Raw genomic sequence first — 24,436 nt, forward strand, 5'->3', positions numbered from 1 at the left:
GAGTGGTGAATGTTTGCTTGCCTAGCAGTATTTCCTGAATGCCCAGGGCCTTAGAAATACCTTTCTCAGGGCATTCTTGGTGGGCGTCCGCCCTCCGGCGCTGCTGTTTCCTGTGAGCTCAGTGGGTGCTGCCTTAGCTCCTGGGCGCCATGCTGGGGTCTGTTGCTCTGGCTGCTTATGTTAAAGCCATTCTCTGAGGGTCACTGGTCCCTTGCCTGTCCCTCATCTCTTGTGTAGGATGCACTGCTCAGGCTTCCTGCGCCCTTCTTTCAGAGGTGACAGTCATGTTTTCCCTTTACACCAGCAGTTAAAAAATTTTCAACTCCACTGAGACTAGACTTAACCATCTCCATTGAAATACCTTAAAAAGTTGCTCTAGGGACCAGGTCACTATAGTGTTGAAAACAATCTTTTGCTCAGAACATATCTTTTGCTCCTGTCCCACCTCAAGTAAGTCTTATGCCAGCTGTCCAACCCTCTCTTCTCAGATTGGAATAGCAGTTTTAGCTCTTTCGTTGGAGTGTCCCAGTATTCCATGAGCCTGTGAACCCAATCTCCTTTTCCCTCTGGGAAGCTTAAGGGAACCTTATGAAAATAGGTCCCTGAGGGATATGCTCAAATACCCCACATTTCAACATTCTAGCAAGGCTCCTAACCAGTTCCTGTCCAGAGATCAGCTCTTGCAGAAATATATTTCGTTTGGTCCAGACTGAACTACACAATCCCCTTCCTCTAGTGTGGTGGGCTGATCTGAAAATCTCACTGATTGATTGATTCATATACTTAATAAGTATTTATTTGGGTACTTGCTATTTGCCAATAACTGTTCTTGACACTGGGAATTCTAAAATAACCAAAATGTACAAAGTCTCTACTGTTACAGAACTTACAGTCTAATGAAGGAGAGACAGCAAATAAATGGGTATCGATGTCAATCAGAAATGCTGTGAAGAGAAAGTAAGCCAGCTAGGTGGATAGAGAGTAATCATGCGATTTCATGGGACAGCAAAGAAGGTGACAGCTAAGCAGAGACCAAAGTGAGATGAGGGGTGAGCCATGCATATGTTTGAGGGAAGAACGTGCTAGCAGAGGGCATGGCAAGAGAAAAGACCACGGGTGGCAGCGGCTCAGCATTTTCTAGGAAAAGCAAAGGGGCCAGTGTGACTGGAGCAGAACGAGGAAGAGATTCAAGTGGGAAATGAGGCTGGAGCTGTCGCAGAGGCCAGCTCAGGGAGGACCTTGAGATGCAGTAAGGGCTTTGACTTCTACTCAAATGAGTTTTGTTCAAAGTATATTGGGAACCCATTAGGAGATTCTGACCAGGGAGCTAACATGAGATGACATCACTTTAACAGATCACTCTGTCAATGTAGAACATGTAGTCAAGAGACTAAGATTAGAGGCAGGGAAACCAGGGTTACTAGAGCAGTGCAAGTGGGAGGTGATGTTTGGGTGGTCTAGCCTAGACATGTGCTTCTCAACGTGGGGCAATTTTGCCCCCCAGGGAACATTTGTTGATATCTGGGGACATTATTTTTTAATTATTTTTATTTATTTAATGAATTTATTTGGCTGCACCAGGTCTTAGTTGTGCATATGGGAATCTTAGTTCCCTGACTAGGGATCGAACCCAGGCCCCCTGCGTTGGGAGCATGGAGTTTTAGCCACTGGACCACCAGGGAAGTCCCTGTGGGGACATTTTTAGTTTTCACAGCTGGGGTTTGTGGTGCTGCTGGCGTCTAGTGGTAGAGAACAAGGATGCTGCTAACCATTGCATGACTTGCAGAACAGTCCCCACAACAAAGAAAGATCCAGCCCAAAAAGTCAGTAGCGCGGAGGCTGAGAAACGCTGATTGACAATGGTTCTGGGGAAGGAGTGAGAAGTGCTGAGATTGGAGCCATATTTTGGAAGTAGAGCCAACATTTTACGATCATTTTAATGTACGGCATCCTGGCTGATGGTACCTGACCATCAGTTCTGACCTGAGTGACTGTGTGCATGACAGTACTGTCTCCTGAGAGGGGGCAACACTGGGGCTTGGGGCTGTGGCATGGATTAAGGAATCTGGTTTTGAATATATTAAGTTGGAGGTGCCAATAAAGCATCTAAGTCAGGGGACTTTTCAGCATACGTTCAGAAAAAGCAAACTTTTTCTGTAAAGAGCTAGAGGATAAATATTTTTCATTTGTTGGCCACGTGATCTCTGTTCCAACCATTTAACTCTCCTACTTTAGCATGAAAGCAGCCATAGACCATCTGGAGACAAATTAGTATGTATGTATTTCAAGAAGACTTGGTTTATGGACACTTGTATATGCCTAACAGGATATACCCTAAGGACAAAAAGAACTTCAAAAAAATTTAAACTGTTTTCAATAATCCTACAACTGGTGGTAGTGCTGGTACTGCCATTGAATATACTCATATTCATTTGCTTTATGAGTCTCATACTGAGACTCATAAAGCAAATGAGTTATTAAGTTGGAGGGTCTAGGGAACAGGATTTTTAGCATAGGAAAAGGAAGATAAAGATACAAGATTAGTGAATTCAAGAGAAAAATTGAAGTTTTGAATTAGAAATACCACTAAGAATTCATGACATCTTTTCTCTTGAAATAAAGTTTTCTCTAGGTCTGTCTTCTGAAAAGGCTTGAAATGAGCACCCTAACTTCTAAATTTTGGATACTAGATACCATTACTCAATAAAAGAAATCAGGATTTCTTGGAGAAAAGGCAGATTCCAGATCTGGGGCAGGAAGTATATAGGTCATTGATACATCTCATCATATCATAAAGCAAAGAAGTTCTTAAAGGTTTCTGGGATCATGTCAAAAGGACGCAGCTGCCAAACTGAAGAAAGCACCACTGGATAAAGATGGGCCATCAATAAGAATAATAACTGCAATATTACATATCAAACATATCTGTAGATTCATAAGCCCTTAAAGATATTAAACAAACAAGTAAAATCCCTCATTGGTTAAGTTAAGAAGATACTGGAGGTGCAATATACTATATATATATATATATATATATATATATATATATATATATATATGGCATATATATAAATTTTTAAAATTTATTTGGTCACGTGGCATGTGGGATATTAGCTCCCCAACCAGGGATTGAACCTCTGCCACCTACGTTGGAAGTGTGGAGTCAACCACTGGACTGCCAGGGAAGTCTACAATCAATATTTTTTATGCTGGTAAATAAAGGGAAAGAATCAAGCACATATCTATCCAGCCTTCCCTGTACAAACTGTATTATAGGGTAACCAAGCAGTTAATGATGGGGAAGTTTTCTTCTCTTAAAAGCATTTTAGATAAAAAGTGAAACAAGAATGATGGAAATAAAATATCACCATTTCACAAACCCTAATAGGCTAATGGATCTAAGCAATGATCATTGATGCCTATTAACAGCACAGAGAGAAACAACCAGATGCTTGTGCCTCTTATTGGAAATGCACATCCCTACAAATTACTCTTTCTGAAAAAGTTCAGACCTGAATCTGATTAAGCCTCTGTGTTCAGTTACCAATTTATAGAAAACACTGAAACCAAATAACATATTAAATGAACCATGGAGATGCGGTTAGCAAATTCTAGACTTTAGGAAACTATAGGACAAATGAAATTGCAAGGGAAAAAGTGTTTAATTACAAAGAAAAATTAGAAAGAGAGGGCAGAATCTATATATTAAAGGAGACTTAAATGACATGGCAACCAATTATAATGGATGGAATTTATTGGGGCCCTAATTCAAACAAATTAGAGAGAGGTAGAGGGAGAGAAAAAATGTGAATATGGAGGAAATGTGAATCTTAATTAGATATTTAATTATATTAAGTGATTATTTTTTAAACTTTTAGATAGACTAATGAGACTATGGTTATGTTTCTTTAAAAGACGTCTTATCTTTTAATGATATATACTGAAATATTTATAGAATGAAATGATACCATGTCTGCAGTTTGCTTCATGAGGAGAGACTGGGAGAGTGCAGATGGGGCAAGATTGATCACTGTTAAAACTGGAAGATGGGTGCATGGGTTTGTTGTACTCTTCTCTCTACTTTTATTTATATTTGAAATTTCCGTAATGAGAACCTTTTTTCAAAGCAGGTCTCAGCTCATTTTTTTTCACCTTTGTAATTCTTTCCTTCTACATTTTGGGAATTGACTCATCTATGTGGCCACGTGGAACTTAGCACATACACTGTTTTCAATCCCCTACAAAAACCCATTAATTTCCAGAGCTGATTTGCATTATTTAAAAGTTGTATGGCTCTTGTTGGTTCCTGGGAATGCTAAGAAGTGATGAATGCTTGCTCTTCAGGCTCTGGGATCTCCAACTATGCGGAAAACCCCCAAGATGCCCCCAAAGCCTTTGAGGATTGCATGCAAAAAGTCAAGGGGCACATTCCAGTCAGTCTCCATGGATCCACCTGCGTTTACCTGGGGGCCACAGCTGGGATGCGATTACTGAGGTGAGAGCTCGAATGGCACAGAGGAGCCCGTTGGACCAACACAGCCAGGAATGTGTTGAACCTTTCCAAGAATATAACTGTATTTCTGGGAAATAATCCCATATTCTGCCATAAATTTAGGCTTTAAAAGTTGGGAAACTTTTAGTCTTAATACTCAGAAAGAAACAATTCTATATTTGATTCCCTTCCCCATGGTGATTTTATTGAGAACTCTGAAAAAAAAGGAAAGTAACATGAAATCTAGTCATGGGATGTACCTCTAGTTTTCTTGAAAAGTAGAAACTGTTTTTGACCATCAGGGATTTCCCTGGTGGCTCAGTGGTAAAGAATCGGCCTGCCAGTGGGGAGACTCAGGTTTGATCCCTGATCTGGGGAGGTCCCCTGGAGAAGGGCATAGTAACCCCCTCCAGTGTTCTTGCCTGGGAAATTCCACAGACAGAGGAGCATGGCAGGCTACAGTCCATTGGGTCATAAAAGAGTAGAACACAACTGAGCGACTAAATAACAATTTTAATACCTGTGCACAACCAGTTCCACTAAATGTAAGCCACTATACTACTAAGCTATTTAGCTTCTATCCACATACAAAATGTCACCAAAATATCTGCTTTCAAATAATGGGAATTCTGCTCCTCGCCCCAAGGCCTTTGGAGTTACTATAAAAAATAAACATTTCATTCAATTAAGCAGTTCCTTCTAAATTTTCAGCCATGACTTTTAGCCCCATTGTATTGTTTTTGAATGTCCTTTCTCATTTTTTTTCTCCATGATAATATTTCCTTGACCTTGAAATAAAAGAAAAACAGTTTTTTAAAAACCCATCAAACTTAAAACTACCGAAATTAAAGGGCAGATGCTGCCCTAAACTTTGAAAATAAGGCTTTCTCCCCAAATGATGACACTCATTTGGTTGCAAAGTCACTTTGTCTATGATCCTAGGAATGTAAAATTACATGTATTTTCTTCACCACATGCAGAAACTTCAAGGGAACAAACAGAGTCGCTTTCAGATGATAAATCAAAAAGATCATGAAGCACTTTCAGTTGGATTGAGCCTTTTCCCTGTAGTTTTTCTCTCGTTTTTTTCTATTCCTATGTCCTGGTTGATCAAGTAGAATGTGGAAGGAAGTCAGGTTTCTTTCCTTACTCTTGGATTCTGCAGTGTGTTTTCAAGATTGCTGTGTTTCCCTGAAATAGAAATGATATAGAAATCCCTTCCTTCTGTCTTTTCTTTCTAATGGAAGCAAAGAACTCAACTTTGTCAACTTTGTCTTGGTTGCTTTCTTCTCCCAGTCCTCTCAGTGAGAAATCATTCAAGGCTCTGTGATTTATAGCCATGAAAAAAGAAACATGAAATAGAAAGTCTTCCCCTTAGCCAGAAGGTGAATGTTACATTTGAATAGATATTGACACTTCTTTGTGAACTCTTTCACAACTTCCTGATGGTGATCCATTTCTTCTGAGGAACTAGTTGATATTTTAATTGCAAGAAAAGTCAAATATAGAAAAAACAATCATTTGAGTCTCTGGGATGAGAACTAATTAAACTAAGAAAATTATTCATTATTTTCCAAGCAGTGATAAATTGCTACTGAACTGGAATGGACTTCAGCTTGTAGCATTGCTCTTTCTTCTTCTTTAGCCGAGAGTGAGCCAGTGCCCCCCGAATTTCTTTAACCCTGATGAAAGGGAAAAGAGTATCCCAAGCGAGCCTTCTTCCATAAAATGGCACAGATAAATGATACAAATACACGATGTCACGGGTGATATGAATGCTACGTCACCACTCCTCCATGGGTCAGCACACTAAAGGATTTCAATTCCGTGGCAGCCATGATGGCCATCATATCCCCTCATGCCAAAGCCCTCCCAAAAAGCAAAGCGGGGACAGCGAAAAACCCCTCTTCCTTTCCACCTCCCTCCTAAGCTCCCCATCCTTCTGGCCTGATGAGGGTTTCTTTGTATAGTGCCCCAAGTGAATACTTACGCTACTCCTATGCCTTCACTAATCTCCTTTCTTCTGCTGATCTGAGACAGAGCAACAGTGATTGAGTAGGAGGCTCTTTAGCTGGTTGCTAGACAGCAGAATAGAAACAGGTAAGGGAGGAGAGGACAAGTGATATTTTTACTGGTAGCTATTTCCCTGCTTGGCAGTTTGACAGGTAACAAGTGCAGCCTGCCTTCATGGTCGCCTGGGAAGCTTCAATTTGCAGAGGGGGTTCCTGTATCTTACCTACATCTGGAAAACGGTCCCTGCCTGAGGGAGTGGGGAGGTTATTTTAAGATTGTTGTCTGGGCACTCAGCCTTTTGTGTTCTGTGCCTTGCATAGGTTGCAAAACGAAACAGCAGCTAATGAAGTCCTTGAGAGCATTGAAAACTACTTCAAGTCTCAGCCCTTTGATTTTAGGGATGCTCAAATCATTTCTGGGCAAGAGGAAGGGATATATGGATGGATTACAGCCAACTATTTAATGGGAAATTTCCTGGAGGTGTGTGAAAACAAATGCATGGTTTTTAATCTTGCTGTTTATTCTGTCCCCTGGGGTTGGTAGCTTAAGCAGAGGTGCATGCTGACAGGGCCATCTGTCCTGCGTCATTTCTTTAGGGAAACAGCAGTGATACAATAGCCAAGAAAAGACATGTATAGCTGGGACAAAGCCTTGGATACTAAGTAAGACAAATGCATGGGGGAGGGGAATATCATTTTACCAACCAACAAGAAATTTGAGGAGGGAGGGAGGATCTAAATCTTGCAGTAGGCCATGAGTCTTTTGAAATACAACTAGAGAATGACACTTCCAAGAAGCCCTGTAGCCGTCAGGAATTTACAAAGCCCTCACGCGGCCTTCTTCCTACTCACTCTGTGTCCTCAGGTCTCACACTCCGGTCTCCACACTCCCTGCTCCTTTGGTGCAGAGGAAAGCTGACTCAGAAAGATAATCACCGTGTCACAGAGGGTATAAACTGAGGGTACCTACCATGTCCAGCCTAAGACCTGTTTTCTTCTCCCTTGAATATATTTTTAGTTAATTAATTTAGTTAATATTTTGGAAATTCCCGTAGATATCCATGATTCTAGCCTCTTCTGGACTCCCTCACTCCCCAAAAGTTGGAAGAGCTGGTCACAGCAGACTCACATTCCTGCATGCCAACAACCAACTGGAACAGAGTCTATATCTCATGCATTCCCCAGATGGCCACAGTCCTCACCATTCCCGGTTGTGTACACCTAATCTACTCACTCATTTATGTTGCCTGTCCAGTCCCTGAAAGCATTTGAGTTCACCACCCATGAAACAAAGGAGAGATTTGGCCCTGAATGCACCCCGTGTCATACTTCTTAGCAATAGGAGATGGATCCTGGGTGATGAACCCTGGCCAATCAGAGATGGCACCTTTGGTCTTTTTTCTTGTTTCTTTTTCCAACTGTGTAGAAGAGCCTGTGGCATATGTGGGTGCATCCGAGTGGAAAGGAGACCACAGGGGCCCTGGATTTGGGTGGTGCCTCCACCCAAATATCCTTCGCAGCAGAAGAGAAGGTGGGGCTGAACACCAGTGACATCATGAAGGTGACCCTGTATGGCTACGAATACACGCTGTACACACACAGCTTCCAGTGCTATGGCCGGAACGAGGCTGAGAAGAGGTTTCTGGCAACCCTCCTTCAGGTACCTGAGCCACGGGGCGACAGGTGTTCCCTCGGGGGTCTTGGCTGAGGGGAAGATGCCTTGCCTTCTGGGGTCTGTCCTTTCCATTCCAATTAGAAGGTGGATGGAAACAGCAGCATTTTCCTGTTAACTTGTAGGGGTCCAAGCATTCTCTTTCTCTCTCTCTTTCTCTCTCTCTCTCTGATACGTTGACCATTTCCAGTGTATTTGAGTCAGAAGTCCGGGGCAATTCCAGAGCCCCAGAGGTTTTATAAATGATTCAGGACTTGGGATCCCTTTACGGACACAAACTGCTTTAAACTAGTAGCTAAAGAAGCTGGAGATTGCAGAGACTCCCCTGAGTGCAGACAAAATAATAAACCTGGTCACAGGAGAAATGCTTGCTGACAACAGAGAGGGTAGAGGACCTCCCCAGGCTCAGGCTTCTTTTAGATGAGCCTGTATTAGGCGGATTTTAATGTGCTTTATATGGTGGGATCTTAGAGCAACCAAACTCCATCACATTGATCAGTAATTTATACGGTATGGCTACTTCAGACATCAGTTAGGCTGTCACTAATATAAAGTTGACACGAGTACTGTTTGTGGCAGCGAGAGCACTAGCACCATGGATGTGACCCTGGGCCCCAAACTCCAGTGCTCAGGGGACATCCACCTCGACCATGGCTGAAAAGGGACGATGAAGATGAAAGGAGAATGAAGGGAAGGAATCTTGATCTCCTGGAAGGGCATGAGGCCAACTGGAGGCCACAGATCCTGACTTCTGAGGGGACCTGGGGCAGGGCACAGGGGCTGAGTCAGCCTCTGAATGTAGTGGACACAGCATCAGTAGGTTAACCCCCACCACTGCAGCTTACTCTTGTCATGAGGAAGGAAGCAGTATTTCCCAGCCACTAGCTGTAGAAAAATTGGATTGGTTTACAAAGAGTCATCAGTAGAACTCACATCTTCAGATCCCTGCATTTACTGAGTATTCATGCAGGGTGGATTGTGAGAATTCACCCTCCAGGTCTGGCCCTCTTCCCAAAACTTCTCTTTCAGCCTCACAGGAAAGGCTGGAGCCCCAGCACACATGTATGCCACATGTATTTTGGGGAGGGGCTGGGCACTCCTGGGGAAGACAGAGCAGGGGCCCTGCAGGCAGCCCTGAGCTACTTCTCCATGGCTCAGGAGACTTGGTGCCCAGGCCAGACTCCTAAATACACACCCCCACTCGGCCAAACCAAACCCCGCAGGGAGCTTAGTCAACCCTCTCTAACTGGGCTCCTCTTTTCTCTCTCCTTTTATTTCTAGCAATACTTAAGGCCCCTTCCTCTAGCTCTGGCCCTAGAAGGGGTGCAGGGTGAGTCAGGGAGGGCAGGGCTCCTCTGGACTTCAGATGGGAGAAGGGAGGCAGGGGAAATCACCCTTTTCCCAGGGTGAATCTAGGTTTGAGAAGCTAATCTCTTAAATTTGGCTGGCCATGAGGGTGTGTGTATGTATATTTGTGCACACTCCTACGAGATTTATTAAAGAATGACTGTCTATGTACCTAACAGTCTACAGTAGAGAAGTGAATACTCCACCTGGGTGAGGTCTCATTTGAACTTGAGAATGCAGGTCTCAAGGTGTGAGCCCAGGTCTGGGGGCAGAGGTGGGACACCCCTGCTTCTCACTGTATATAGTCAACTCACAGGGACAGGGGGCATCATCAACTTGCCTGGTAACATGTGGATGCCTGAGAGAGTGGCTTTGCCCTCTAAGCCTTCTGACTCATGTGTGGGGCAGGATCCAGGTGTGATGAGGATCACCCACAAATGCATGTCCCGACCTGCCTAGCCAATTTTTCATGTTCCAAAGACGTGTTGCCAAACCTCAGCTTAAAGGTTCCCAAAGCCTATTGCATCATGAACGCTGCCTGAGTAATTGCTTCCAGTCCAGGTCTCAGTTCCTGGACTGAAATATAAAGGGCTACAGAGTGTGGTGAGAGTGACACCTAGATACATGAAAAGTCAAAGTGTCAATCAGTTGTGGCCAACTCTTTGCAACCCCATGGACTGTAGCCTGCAAGACTCCTCTGTCCATGGAATCCTCCAGGCAAGAATATTGGAATGGGTTGCCATTTCCTACTCCAGGGGGTCTTTCTGATCCAGGAATCGAACTCAGGTCTCATGCATTGCAGGCAAATTCTTTACCATCTGAGCTACCAATATATACTTTGCAAATTATTTTCTTAATTAAGGGGTCTCCAGTGACCCCAAGGCTCAAGTCTCACTCTGATAGCATGTTAGACATTAGGGACATGCATTCACTTTCTCTTCCTTGTTAAGTAAGATTTTTTTCTTCTGGTTTTAAAGTAACCCATATTCGGTGGGGGGGTGGGGGGCGGGGCGGAGAGAAAATACAGACATAAAGAATATAAATAATAAACAACAAAACTTGGAATTACCATCATCAACATATTATTGCATTTTATTCCAGTTCTTTTTAATGCAAGAATATGTGTATTTACAAATTTGGCTTCATATGGTATATATATGGGCTTGCCAAGTGGTGCTAGTGGTAAAGAACCCGCCTGCCAATGCAAGAGACGTAAGAGACACAGGTTTGATCTCTGGGTTGGGAAGATCCTCTAGAGGAGGAAATGACAACCCACTCCAGTATTCTTGCCTGGAAAATCCCATGGATGGAGGAGCCAGGCCAGCTACAGTCCATGGGGGTTGCAAAGGGTCGAACATGACTGAGCAACTGAGCACAAGCACAGGCAGTATTCCAAACACATTATTTAAAAAGAAAAACTATGTTGGTCGTGTAGTTACAAAGGAAGTACATGACCCTTTCATGATAATGCCCTGCAAAGACTAAATTCAGGGAAGATTTATTAAATGTTGAGGGACTAAGTAACTTGGCACATTGGCAAGTTACATTTCAGGAATGCTCTAACAAATAATTCATGATCCAAAAAGAGAACTGAATTAATCTTTACTAAGCTTCTTCTTGGAGAAGGCAATGGCACCCCACTCCAGTACTCTTGCCTGGAAAATCCCATGGACGGAGGAGCCTGGTAGGCTGCAGACCATAGGGTCGTGAAGAGTCGGACACGACTGAGCGACTTCACTTTCACTTTTCCCTTTCATGCATTGGAGAAGGAAATGGCAACCCACTCCAGTGTTCTTGCCTGGAGAATCCCAGGGACGGGGGAGCCTGGTGGGCCACTGTCTATGGGGTCACACAGAGTCAGACACGACTGAAGCGACTTAGCAGCAGCAGCAGCAAGCTTCTTCTAGCCAAAAATAATTTACATTATTTTGCTTCTTCTCCAAGCCAGGCCAGAAATGACTTATTTTAATTATTAAAAAAGTATAAGTCAGATTTGGAGGGGGAAACTAAATGATTAGTTGTTGGTTTTATTTTTTTTTCTTTCAATGATTATTTCAGCCATAGGGTGACCATGACGTGATATGTTACAAATGAGACATAACAACTTTTGAACACCATAGACTTTTTCACACCACTGAAGCAGAAGGGGCCCATTTGCTGCCTCCACCGTCATATTAAGATCTTTCTGTAGGACACTCATATCAGATGAGTGTTGGACTTTTGTAGGATTCTGCATAGAATCCTACGACTGCCTTTCATTAAATGATTACATTATTTTGATGTGTACCTCAGGTTCCTCAGCAGTAAAATAAGAGAGCTGAGCTAAGTGTTTTCTGAGCCAAGATTATACTGTAGAGGATTAAAATACATTTTAGTAGCTTTGAAATTACACAGAGTTCAAATCCAATTCCTTGGAAAAGAGAGCCCATAAATTGAACCAAACACATTTTGGAATTTAGCATTAAATAAAGGGAACATTTTTCGCTATAGATAGAAGACTAGATAATCATCTGGAGAAAGTAAAATCAAATCCCTACCACAATCTTAACACCAAATAAATTACAAACAGATGGAAGATTTCTATGTAACAGGGTATTTATTACATCATTGTTTTATAATGGCACGTGATTGGAAACCAGCTAAATTTTCCTCTAGATGGGATTCCCTAAATAAAGTACAGTTTATTTGTACAGTGGAGTTCTAGGTAGCTAGCATGAAAGAAGCTAGTGTAAAAAGAAGAGGTCACTCGTACATGGACAATGAAAGGAAAATATCAAAGATATATTCTTAAGTAAGAAATGCAAGGGACAGAACAGTGTGTATAGAGCACTGCCATTTATGATTCAAAATTTAAAGAAAGAAAACGAGGGGAAAAGAAAATGTAATCACACATGCATAGAAGAAGTATACACAGAACCTCTGTCAGAATGCACTATAACTGGCAACAGTGGTTACTTCCAGGGAGGGAAGCTGGGTGGATAAAGTGGGTGGGAATGAGCCTTAATTTTCACAATACGTTTATTTGTACCTTTTTAATTGTTATTTTTAGATGGATAGATAACATGCTCTTCAAAATGGTCGATTAACCTAAACATATCTTGCTTTCTCATCCAAATGTAGTTCATAAACCCTGCTTCATGCAGCTGTGCTAAGTGCTGGAGCACAGCCTGGTATTGTGCCTGGTGCAGGGTGATAATCCCCCCTCCCCAAGTAGAGTTATTTAGGCAACCTGGGACTCCCCTTCCACCGCACGTATAATGGCCTTTTTTCCATTTCTCTCTTGGCACTGGAGGGGAACAACAGTGAGGACTTGCAAAAGGAAAGTACTTGGACCTCCACAAGAGTGATTTCTAACATCTTACTCTTTACCTACAGGATTATACCACTGAAACCACGCTCACCAACCCTTGTTACCCTCAGAATTACATCACCACCTTCACTGAGGCACAGGTGTTTGGCAGCCTGTGTACAGAGGACCTGAGACCTGAAAGATATAATCCCAACAACACCATCACTTTTGAAGGAACCGGGGACCCATCACTGTGTAGGGAAAAGGTGGCTTCCCTATTCAACTTCAGCGCTTGCCATGATCACGAAGCTTGTTCCTTTGATGGGGTGTATCAGCCAAGAGTTAAAGGGTCATTTGTGGTAAGAGCAAAACAACAGAGATTCCTTTTCCCCCTACTGATTATTTCTCACCTTCCTGTCTTTCCTCTGCTGAGGTGTTTCCCGCTTTCTTATTCCCTGCCCTGAAACCTTCATTATATCGCATTCTGAGAAATGATTTCCTTCTGTACAACTTCCTTACAGGCTTTTGCAGGATTCTACTATACAGCCAATGCTTTCAACCTTTCAGGTAGCTTTTCTCTGCACGCCTTCAACTTGAGCACCTGGAATTTCTGCTCAAAGAATTGGAATCAGGTCAGTATTTAAAGAAAAAGGACCCATATTGGTACAAAACAGTATAGCAGAGCAGATTTCATTTGTGCCTCTGTGTGTGTGTACGTGTGTGTATGTATGTTCTGAATCTGACTTTTATGCTGTTCTCCTTCACCACATCTGTAAGATTAATAAGGAACCCCAGCTCACAGCTGTGTTGTGATTAGATTACAGCAGTAATTAGATTAAATGTTCTATACATGGGCACAATGTTTGTAACAGTGTCTGGCATGTAACAAGCACTCTATAAACTTACGATTGCTGTTCCATGATATTGTATGCGTGCTAAGTCGCTTCAGTCCAACTCTTTGTGACCCTATGAACTGTCCAGGCTCCTCTAGCCATGGGATTCTCCAGGCAAGAATACTGGAGTGGGTTGCCATTTCCTTCTCCAGGGGATCTTCCCAACCCAGGGATCAAACCTGCATCTGTTATGTCTCCTGCATTGGCAGGCGCATTCTTTACCACTCGGTTATGTTGTAAAGGGATTTTTTTTTTAATATAGGAGATGTGGTGTATATATACAATGGAATATCACTCAGCCATTAAGAAGAATGAAATTGTGCCATTTTTAGCAACATGAGTGGACCTGGAGGGTATTATGCTTAGTGAAATAAGTCAGATGGAGGAAGACAGATACTGTACTTTATCACGTATATGTGGAATCTAAAAAATGAAACAAATAAACAGATTTTTTGTCATTGTATTATTTTATAGTAATTTTAATGATTAAATTCTCTGATAAGATTCTTTAAAATATAACTGTGACCTAAGCTGTTCTGAAATGCGCATTTTAAAACCTGCCTCCTCCCTGTTTTGAACTTGCCTTCAGCTCCCACTGCTGCTGCCTCAGTTTGATGAGCAGTATGCACGCTCCTACTGCTTCTCGGCCCACTATATCTACCATTTGCTTGTAAGTGGATACAAATTCACCGAGGAGAGCTGGCCCCAAATACATTTTAAAAAGGAAGTAAGTCAAAGCACAAATTGTTTTCCTCTTCTTCCTCCCAAAAATAGATGTTTGGTTGTACGTGTGTGAAAGAAATGTAGGAGATAAGTGGGAATTGGGGATTTAAACTTGCTGAATGGGAGCCAATGAGGCTTGATCCCTGGTGAGCTTATGAGAAGAGATAATGGAGAATTTAGAGGAAGTGGTCTTCCTTCTATGTGAAACCTTCTATGTGAGCTGAGGAAGCCAAGAACTGTGGACTCTGAGCTCTGTGGGGGTAGCTTTCACATAGAAGAAACCTTCTATGTGAGCTGAGGAAGTCAAGAACTGTGGACTCTGAGCTCTGTGGGGACAGGACTTGCTTGATCATCCTCACATTCCTAGCACTCACACACGGCTGAGAACATAGAAGGCTCTTGGTAAATATTGTTGCGTGAATCCATAAATATGTTAAGGAACTGAAACTTTTTATCCTGACAAGAAGCTTCAAATACAATTTTGTTAAGAGGATAGTAACTAACTGATCTCCACTTTACACAGATGTCAGAGGGAGATCTATTCTTTAGAGCACAGGGATTAAGTTAGCAGCCGTTAAGTAAGGATTTGATCTTGGAATGAGTCTGAGGTCACTGTATTCACTTTCAAGTGTCCAGAATGGTCTGACTCTGGAATGACAGCCAACTGGTGAGGCGCCTCTGTACTTTGCTTTCAGGACTCAGCCTTGCTGTTGTGTTGATCCAGCACTCTGTTCCCCAGGTTCTTGGAGGGTTTTCTCATTTCAGGAATAGCAGATGTAAAGCCTGAAGTATGTCTGGAGTCAGTCTGTACAATATGAGCTTCAGCAGTAATTAGATTAAAGCAAGCAACATCCAGTATTAGGCTTGTGACTGTTTTACATAGATAAAATTGAGTCAGCCATAAAAAATAAGGATGTCTGGAGACAGATAAGGACTGCTGGTGGCATGTACTCTCCAAGCTTTGTTTCTAATTAATCTAATTACCAGAAAAGCACATTATGATTTTCCATTAAATACCAATTTGGGGGGATACATAATTCTAGGTTTCAAGTTCCTTTCTTTTATTTATAAAGAATTTAATATCAGTCAAATCAGTATTCAAATGTGAGGATATAAAAAGACTTCAGGAGATTTGCCAAACAAAGATTTATATCCCAAATATGTGGGGGATTTCCTCGGTGGCTCAGTAGATGAGAATCCACCTGCCACTGCAGGGGACATGGGTTCAATCCCTGGTCTGGGAAGATTCCACATGCCAGGGAGCAACTAAATCCACGCACCACAACTACTGAGCCTGTGCACCTTCGAGTCTGTGCTCTGCAACAAGAGAAGACACCGCAGTGAGAGAGAGCGGATGGAAGATTACAAATGTGAAACGTTTATACATCTCAAAAATGACCTAAAACCATGCAAGCAAAAATTGATGGAACAACCAGATGGAACTGACACAGTCTGCTTCCCACTTAGACTGACCTTCTTTTCCTAGAAACTGGTCCTGGGTTTGGTAAAACATGCATCACCTCTTTCTTTAGCTGTAGACTCTAATGTACCCAGTGATCGAAAAATTTCCACTGCTGTTAACTGTGCCCTCTTCACGCCGGCTGTGATGAGGCTGTGAGGATTAGTTCTCTGCAGTGTGGGAGGTTTGGCACTCAAGCCTTTGTGGTCATGATGACCAGAGTTCTAGACCAGTCTCTGCAGTTTCTGAACTTAGGCAAGTCTGTTGACCTCCTTAGGCCACAGTTCCTGGGGGTGTCTCAGGAGGGTGACCGTGGTGTGTCCTGGGGATATAATCTGTGCCTCAAGCCCAGTCCTGAGAACTGAGCCATCTCCTCTACTCCACAGGTGGGGAACAGCAGCATAGCCTGGTCTCTTGGCTACATGCTCAGCCTGACCAACCAGATCCCAGCCGAAAGCCCCCTCATCCGCCTGCCCATCAAGCCATCTGCCTTCGTGGGCACCCTCGCCTTCTTTGCAGCAGTGGCCTTGCTGTGTCTGACATATCTCGTATACTTGTGTGTGTTGTCCAGGAATCAGAGGCGCTCCCAGCATGCCTTGGACAACATGGTGGACTCTGAGTGAGCCTCACAGAGTGGTTCCTAGAGCCTGAGAGCTGCCCATAACCAGCTTGGGGGGCACCAGACAATGCAAGCAAAATGTCCATCTTCGGGAAACACAGCTAAAGTCCAATGCCTAGGTCCTGTGCCTCTCAGATACTGATTTATGTCAAAACACCTCTTGGGAAGTCCCTCAACTGTTCTGTGCACATTCCTCTGCCAGAGACCCCGCCACCCACTAGCTGACCTATTGGGGAACAGAGGAGAGACAGGCCATCAAGGTCAGCCTCCTTATTCCAAGTGTCCCACAGGAAGAGTAAGTTGAGAAGATGACAGATGAAATGTGGACGAGTTGACCTCAGGGCTCAGTTTGCATTTTCCCTCCTTCAAAAATGCCATAGTCCTCCCAGTAGGATTGGAAATTGGCAGGTGTCTAGTAAGCATCTGGTCCAATCAAATATCTCATTTTATGGCTTCCTCTCATTGGTCCTTAACTAAGAATTTCCTTGACAACCATTAATAACATTGAGCTCCCTCAGCTTGGCAGAATATTGTGTCTAGGGGAAAATCCTCCTTCACCCCCAAGGACAGTGGCCACAGCCAAGCTTCTGTCATGCAGGCAGAACCTGAAGGGCAGAGCCACACAGGACATCCACCAGAACACTACAGGCCATTCCTGAAGTAGGGTTCCCTCTCAGGGCTCTGGTCATTAGATCGCCACCTGCGTGTGTTATCATCCTCGTTGCCTCCCCTTCCCACTGCTCTGTGCCCTTGTGAACTGTCTATTCCTAGCAAGGCTATCATGCTCCAGATCATTTTGTCTTTGCTAGGCTTTTGCTTAGGGTTGTCTTTCCATCATTAGCACCCTGTGTATATTTCACCCACCATTCCCACAGGGCCACCTGATGCTGTCACAGGACATCCTCTTCTCTGATTTGCTTACCAATCACTTTCCTAGATGGTAGGCCTTTGCACACAGTAGCCATAGTTCCTGACTTTGAGGGCAGAAAGGAAGCTGCAGGGATATTTAACTCCAAAGTGGGAAGGGACTCTAGCAAGTCCAATGGCTGCAAAGTAAAAATCAACATTCTCTCAGATTATAGCTTGTTCACTGAGTACAGAATAAAGGAGACTTATTTTATTGTGACTTGCAGTGTGTGTTTGTTACCATGCAAACAGTACTCTTTCTCTTCAGGACCCAAGGTGGCATCTATGAAAAGAAGCTAAACAACTAAAAAAGTTTATTGAGCAAACTTTCCTAGTGTATTAAGAAAGTCACACATCAATATCACCTTTATTCCAAAGAGCTCAAAGTGTTTCACTTTAATAAACCTTCAGTTCCTTGAGATAACTGAGTCCAACATTTCCTTACCTTATCTGACATTGCAAAGCTTCTGTGAGGCTACAACCTGCCACTCACATCTTGATTCCCAACCAGAATGGCTGCTCCCATCCCAAAGTGCACCACTGTTCACAGTTTTCCCTACCTAGACTGTGGGTCATCCTCCCACTCATCCAAACCACCATATTTCTCAAGGTTCAATCCCAGCTCTACTTCTTTCACAAAGCATTCCTTGCACACACTCATGCACGCGTGCACACACACATCATGATCTCTCTCTTGGATTACTTTTTTTTTTTTTTTTGATTACTTTTTAAAAACTACACAAATTCTCATATTGTTGCTAGTCATGCAACTGGACTACAAAATTCTAATCTAATCTCAACTCACAATTTCCATGACTTCTTTAAAGGCAGAGTGTTCTCTCCAGGCTTCCCTGATAGTTTAGTTAATGAAAAATCCACCTGCAATGCAGGAGACCCCACTTCAATTCCTGGGTCAGGAAGATCCACTGGAGAAGGGATAGGCTACCCACTCCACTATTCCTGGGCTTTCCTGGTGACTCTAATGGTAAAGAATCCTCCTGCAATGCAGGAGATCTGGGTTCAATCCTTGGATTGGGAAGATCCCCTGGAGAAGGGAAAGGCTACCCACTCCAGTATTCTAGCCTGGAGAATTCCATGGACTGCATAGTCTATAAGGTCACAAAGAGTTGGACACAAGTGAGTGACTTTCACTTTCATTTTCATTTTCTCCAAGAAAGAAAGTCATATTCAAAGCATTAGGAGGATTTGTGTAGATATCCTCCTTAGGGCAGAAAGGGCCCTAGGGCAGCCCCTAGGAACTAAGAGTAACCCCTAGCTGACAGCCAGCATGGAAGAAGGATCTCAGTCCTACAACTGCAAGGAGTTGAACTCAGCCACCAACCTAAGTGAACTTGAAGGCAGATCTCCTCAGAGCCTCCAGTCATTTCAGCCTTGTGAGTCTCTAAGCAGAGAACCCACCCAGACTTCTGACCTCCAGAATTGTGAGGTCAGAAATGGGTGCTGTAATAGGGCACTGAGTTTGTGGCCACTTGTTACACAGCCATAAAAAATTAACACAACTACAGAACTCCAAGCTCCTAAGCTCCAAACAGGGCAAGTGCTTACATGTGAAATATGTACTGATGATAAATCACTAACTATGATTAGGTGTCACAAATTATGCCTACTCCTTTTAATAACCATGCAAGAAAAACATGGGCTCAAAGGTAAAATAACACACCAGCATTACCAGCTAGTAAGCATTTTTGGAGATGGAGATTGTGAGTTGAGAGTCTGGTTAAGTCTAAAATACATTTGGAAAAAACAAATTTTTTTTTAAAAATTGGGGAATTCCCTGGATTCCCATTGGTTAGGACTCCACACTTTGACTACAAGGAAACCACATTATGTCCATCATATTTCCCTTCACAAAGTCAACATCATGACAGTTGGGCATCTGACTTTAGAATTTTGTAGTCCAACATACCCATTCATATAGTTGTGTGATTTATGACAGAGGTATCTCATCAGAGCGGTAGTGAAAAAAGTGGGACAATTGGATTTCCACATGGAGAAATAAAGGAAATTCAACCCTTCCTCTCACATTTTCAAAAATCATTCCCAGGGACTTTCCTCGTGGTCCAGGGGGTAAGACTCCGCCTTGCAATGCAGGGAACATGGGTTCAATCCCTGGTTGGGGAACTGAGATGCCACGTGCTGCACAGCAAGTAACTGACGCCCCACAACCAGTGAGTCTGTGAACCTCAACAAAAGATCCTGCATGATACAACGAAGATCCTGTGTGCCAAACTAAGACCTGATGCAGCCAAATAAACAAACAAGGATTTAAAAATATCATCCCCAGGTAGTAAGTGTGAAAGATAAACCTACAAAGGTTTTAGAATAGAATGTAGGGTGGAAAATGAAAGATCTTAAATAAGGAAAGGGTTTCTTAAACACTACACAAAAAGCATTAACCATAAAAGAATACTGGATATGATGGATCACATTAGATTAATGTGATTAATCTACTGGTCAAAAAACAGCATTAAGAATGAAAAAATAAGCCATAGCATGGGAAGAGGTATCTGCAAAGTATATAGCTGATTAATTGTATGAAGAACCACAAATCAGTGAGAAGGCAGATGACCCAGTTTTTCTCAGTGGGCAAAAGGTTTGAAAAGACGTTTTACAAAAGAAGAAATTTAAATGTCCAATAAATATAAAAAGGTGCTCAATTTCATTAAACAGGTCAGGGCAATACAAATTAATACTATAAGATAGCACAATATACCCATTATTCTGGCAGATTTAAAAGTCTGACAATACCAAGTGTTAATGAAAGTATAGAAAAATGGAATTCTCATTTACTGATGGTGGGAATGAAAGTTAGTGCAACCACTCTGAGAACCTGTGCTATTATCTAATAATGCTGAAGACATGCATACCAGATGGCCGGGAAATTCCAGGCCAAGGTATTTATCTTTGAGATATGTGTTCTAATGTATATCAGGATACATGTTTAGGAATGTTCTTACCAGCAACCAAGACTCCCATCTCATAAAATGGAAGAATAAATAGTAACATGTTGGTACTAGAAAATACCATACAGCATTAAAACAAAAGAACTACACATATATACTCAGTATGGATGGATCTTAGAAACATAATGTTGAGGTTAAAAAACAAGTCATTAAGTAGGTAGGTAGAATAATTCCATTAAAATAAAGCTCAAAAACAGGTAAAACTAAACAAAGAAGGTAAAATTGATACCTTTTGTATGGAAAGAGATAAACAGGTATTTCAGTCTGCTAGGGCTGCCACTGGAGAAAGCAATGGCATCCCACTCCAGTACTCTTCCTGGAAAACCCCATGGATGGAGGAGCCTGGTAGGCTGCAGTCCATGGGGTCATGAAGAGTCAGACACAACTGAGCGACTTCACTTTCACTTTTCACTTTCATGCATTGGAGAAGGAAATGGCAACTCACTCCAGTGTTCTTGCCTGGAGAATCTCAGGGACGGTGGAGCCTGGTGGGCTGCCCTCTTTGGGGTCGCACAGAGTCAGACATGACTGAAGTGACTTAGCAGCAGCAGTAGCAGGGCTGCCATAATAAAATACCACAGACTGGGTGGCTTAAACAATAGAAGTTTATTTTCTCACTCTTCTGGAAGCTAAGAAGTCTGAGATTAAGGTGCTGGTCAGTTCAGTGCCTGTGGTGAGAGCTCTCTGCTTTGTAGATGGCTACCCTTTCACTGACCTTTCCTCTGTGCTTATGCAGAAAAGGTGAGCTCTCTCTTTTTATAATCATCTCATTATGATTAGTGAACCCCCCTCATAACCTCATCTAACCTTAATTACCTCCCAAAGGTCCCATACCCAAACACCACCACACTGGGGATGATGGTTTCTACATATGACTATTGGGGGCACACAAGCAGACAGTCCGTAAAAACAGGACTTATGGAGTGACAGTTCAGTTCAGTTCAGTCACTCAGTCATGTCTGACTCTTTGTGACCCCATGGACTGCAGCATGCCAGGCTTCCCTGTCCATCAGCGACTCCCAGCATCTGCTCAAACTCATGTCCGTCGAGTCAGTGATGCTACCCAACCATCTCAGCCTCTGTCATCCCCTTCTCCTCCTGCCTTCAATCTTGCTCAGCATCAGGATCTTTTCAAATGAGTCAGTTCTTCGCATCCTGTGGCCAAAGAATTGGAATTTCAGCTTCAATATCAGTCTTTCCAATGAATATTCAAGACTGATTTCCTTTAGGATGAACTGGTTGGATCTCCTTGCAGTCTAAGGGACTCTCAAGAGTCTTCTCCAACACCACAGTTCAAAAGCATCAGTTCTTCGGCACTCAGCTTTCTTTATAGTCCAACTCTCACATCCATACATGACTACTGGAAAAACCATAGCCTTGACCAGACGGACCTTTGTTGGCACAATAACGTCTCTGCTTTTTAATATGCTGTCTAGGTTGATCATAGCTTTTCTTCCAAGGAGCAAGCGTCTTTTAATTTCATGGCTGCAGTTACCATCTACAGTGATTTTGGAGCCCTAAAAATTAAAGTCTCTCACTGTTTCCATTGTTTCCCCATCTATTTGCCATGAAGTGATGGGACCGGATGCCATGATCTTAGTTTTCTGAACGTTGAGTTTTAAGCCAGGTTTTTCACTCTCCTCTTTCACTTTCATCAAGAGGCTCTTTAGTTCTTCTTTGCTTTCTACCATAAGGGTGGTGTCATCTTCATATCTGAGGTTATTGATATTTATCCCAGCAATCTTGATTCCAGCTTGTGCTTCATCCAAGCCAGCATTTCACATGATGTACTCTGCATATAAGTTAAATAAGCAGGGTGACAATATGCAGCCTTGACATACTCCTTTCCCAATTTGGAAGCAGTCTGTTGTTCCATGTTTGACAGTGAGGTTCTACAAATGGGTAGTAGTTACAGGTATTCCCTTTTTCAACCATTCATACACTTACTGTATGTCCTACGTGACTGAAAAATAAAATTATAGATCTGGGCTAACTCAGGATTTGCTACCTCCATGATGTTCATACAGTCTTTCAATCTCTTTGACCATTAGATTTTCTCATGTATAAGATGGAGATAATATCTGCCTCCTGTTACAAATTTTAAAAAGAGAAAATGTAGCACTCAGCTAGTACCTGGCACAGAGTATAGCCAATGAATAAAAGTATAAAAAAGTATTTCTTTCACCCATTTATTTATTCACTCATCATACATTTACCAAGGGCTTCCCAGGTGACTCAGTGGTAAAAGAATCCACCTGCCAATGCAGGAGATGCAGGAGACTCAGAAGACATCAGTTTGATACGTGGGTCGGAAAAATCCCCTGGAGAAGAAAATGGCAACTTACTCCAGTATTCTTGCCTGGAGAATCCCACAGATAGAGAAGCCTGACAGGCTACAGTCCAGTGGGTCGCAAAAAGTCAGATATGACTAAGCACGAATGCACTAACATTTTCCAAAAGTCTATCAGGTGCTAAATCTCTCACTGGGCTGGAAGACTAAGGTTGGAAGAGAAAAGAATCAACTTTCCTCTTGAAACATGTGAGACACTAACACCCCCTACTGGAGCTATGGAGAAAACTCTTTCTGGTTATGCACTTTTTTCCTCCCTAATTAAAGATGCTGAAAAAAAAAAATTAGAGTTTAAAAATATTTTTAATTTTATAACATAATGAGATAATTGGAAATTTAAACATTTGGTAATATCAAGGAATTTCTGTTAATTTTTGTTTAGGTGAAATAATGGTATTGTGGATTTCTTTTTCAAGAATAATCCTTACTGTTTGCCTACCGCTTATGAAAATAAAAATAAACAAACGGGACCTAATCAAACTCAAAATCTTTTGCACAGCAAAGGAAACCATAAACAAATGAAAAGACAACCCTAAGAATTGGATAAAATATTTGCTAATGAAACAATTGACAACAGATTTATATACAAACAGCTCAGACAGCTCAATATCAAAAAAACAACACAATTAAAAAATGGGCAAAAGACTTAAATAGACATTTCACCAAATAAGATATATAGATGGCCAACAAACACATGAAAAGATACTCAACATCACTGCTGCTGCTGCTGCTGCTAAGTCGCTTCAGTCGTGTCCGACTCTGTGCGACCCCAGAGACAGCAGCCCACCAGGCTCCCCTGTCCCTGGGATTCTCCAGGCAAGAACACTGGAGTGGCTTGCCATTTCCTTTTCCAATGCATGAAAGTGAAAAGTGAAAGTGAAGTCGCTCAGGGTGTCTACTTAAAAGTTACACAGTCATGTCCAACTCCTAGCGACCCCATGGACTGCAGACTACCAGGCTCCTCCGTCCATGGGATTTTCCAGGCAAGAGTACTGGAGTGGGGTGCCATTGCTTTCTCCGACTCAACATCATTAATTATTACCAAAATGCAAATCAAAACTACAATGAAAAAAGAAACTGCAGTGAAGTATCACCTCACACCAGTCAGAATGGCCATCATCGAAAAAATCTACAAACAATAAATGCTGGAGAGGGTGTGAAGAAAAGGGAACCCTCTTACACTGATGGGAAGGTAAACTAATAAAGCCACTATGGAAAAGAGTATGGAGGTTCCTTAAACAATTAAAAATATGACCCAGCAATCACACTCCTGGGCTATACCCAGGGAAAACTGTAATTCAAGAGACACATGTACTCCAGTGTTCATTGCAGCACGATTTACAATAGCAAGGACTCATGTCAAGCAACCTAAATGTCCACTGACAGAGGCAAATGGATAAAGACGCAGTACACATATAGAATAGAATATTACTCTGCCATAAAAAGGAAGGAAATAGTGCCATTTGCAGAGATATGGAAGGACCTAGAGATTGTCATGGACTTCGCAGGTGGCGCTAGTGAAGCTAGCTCCTGCCTGCCAATGTAGGAGACATGAGACTCAGATTCGATCCCTAAGTGGGGAAGATCCCCTGGAGGAGGGCATGGCAACCCATTCCTGGACAATCTTGCCTGGACAATCCCCAAGCTCCACAGAGGAGCTTGGCAAACTACAGTCCACAGGGTCACACAG

The 24,436-nt window shown here is 42.5% G+C and overlaps 1 protein-coding gene across 4 annotated transcripts in view; it reads left to right on the forward strand.

Moving 5' to 3' along the window:
* Positions 1-17,632, forward strand: part of ENTPD3 (ectonucleoside triphosphate diphosphohydrolase 3) — a 34,487-nt gene extending 16,855 nt beyond the window's left edge. For 2 of the 4 annotated variants that reach the window (XM_019985141.2, XM_070776114.1), the window contains 7 exons: positions 4,345-4,495; positions 6,826-6,985; positions 7,931-8,164; positions 12,899-13,171; positions 13,334-13,444; positions 14,295-14,432; positions 16,274-17,632. In XM_019985141.2, coding sequence (XP_019840700.1) covers positions 4,345-4,495; positions 6,826-6,985; positions 7,931-8,164; positions 12,899-13,171; positions 13,334-13,444; positions 14,295-14,432; positions 16,274-16,510 — 1,304 coding nt within the window. In that variant the 3' untranslated portion in view covers positions 16,511-17,632. Of the gene's footprint in view, positions 1-4,344; positions 4,496-6,825; positions 6,986-7,930; positions 8,165-12,898; positions 13,172-13,333; positions 13,445-13,967; positions 14,169-14,294; positions 14,433-16,273 lie in introns of those variants that run through there. The other 2 variants (XM_070776115.1, XM_019985142.2) reach the window with 2 other exon arrangements.
* The last annotated feature ends 6,804 nt before the right edge of the window (positions 17,633-24,436 follow it).

The sequence above is a fragment of the Bos indicus genome, chromosome 22 (assembly GCF_029378745.1).
Source record: "Bos indicus isolate NIAB-ARS_2022 breed Sahiwal x Tharparkar chromosome 22, NIAB-ARS_B.indTharparkar_mat_pri_1.0, whole genome shotgun sequence".
NCBI lineage: Eukaryota > Metazoa > Chordata > Mammalia > Artiodactyla > Bovidae > Bos > Bos indicus.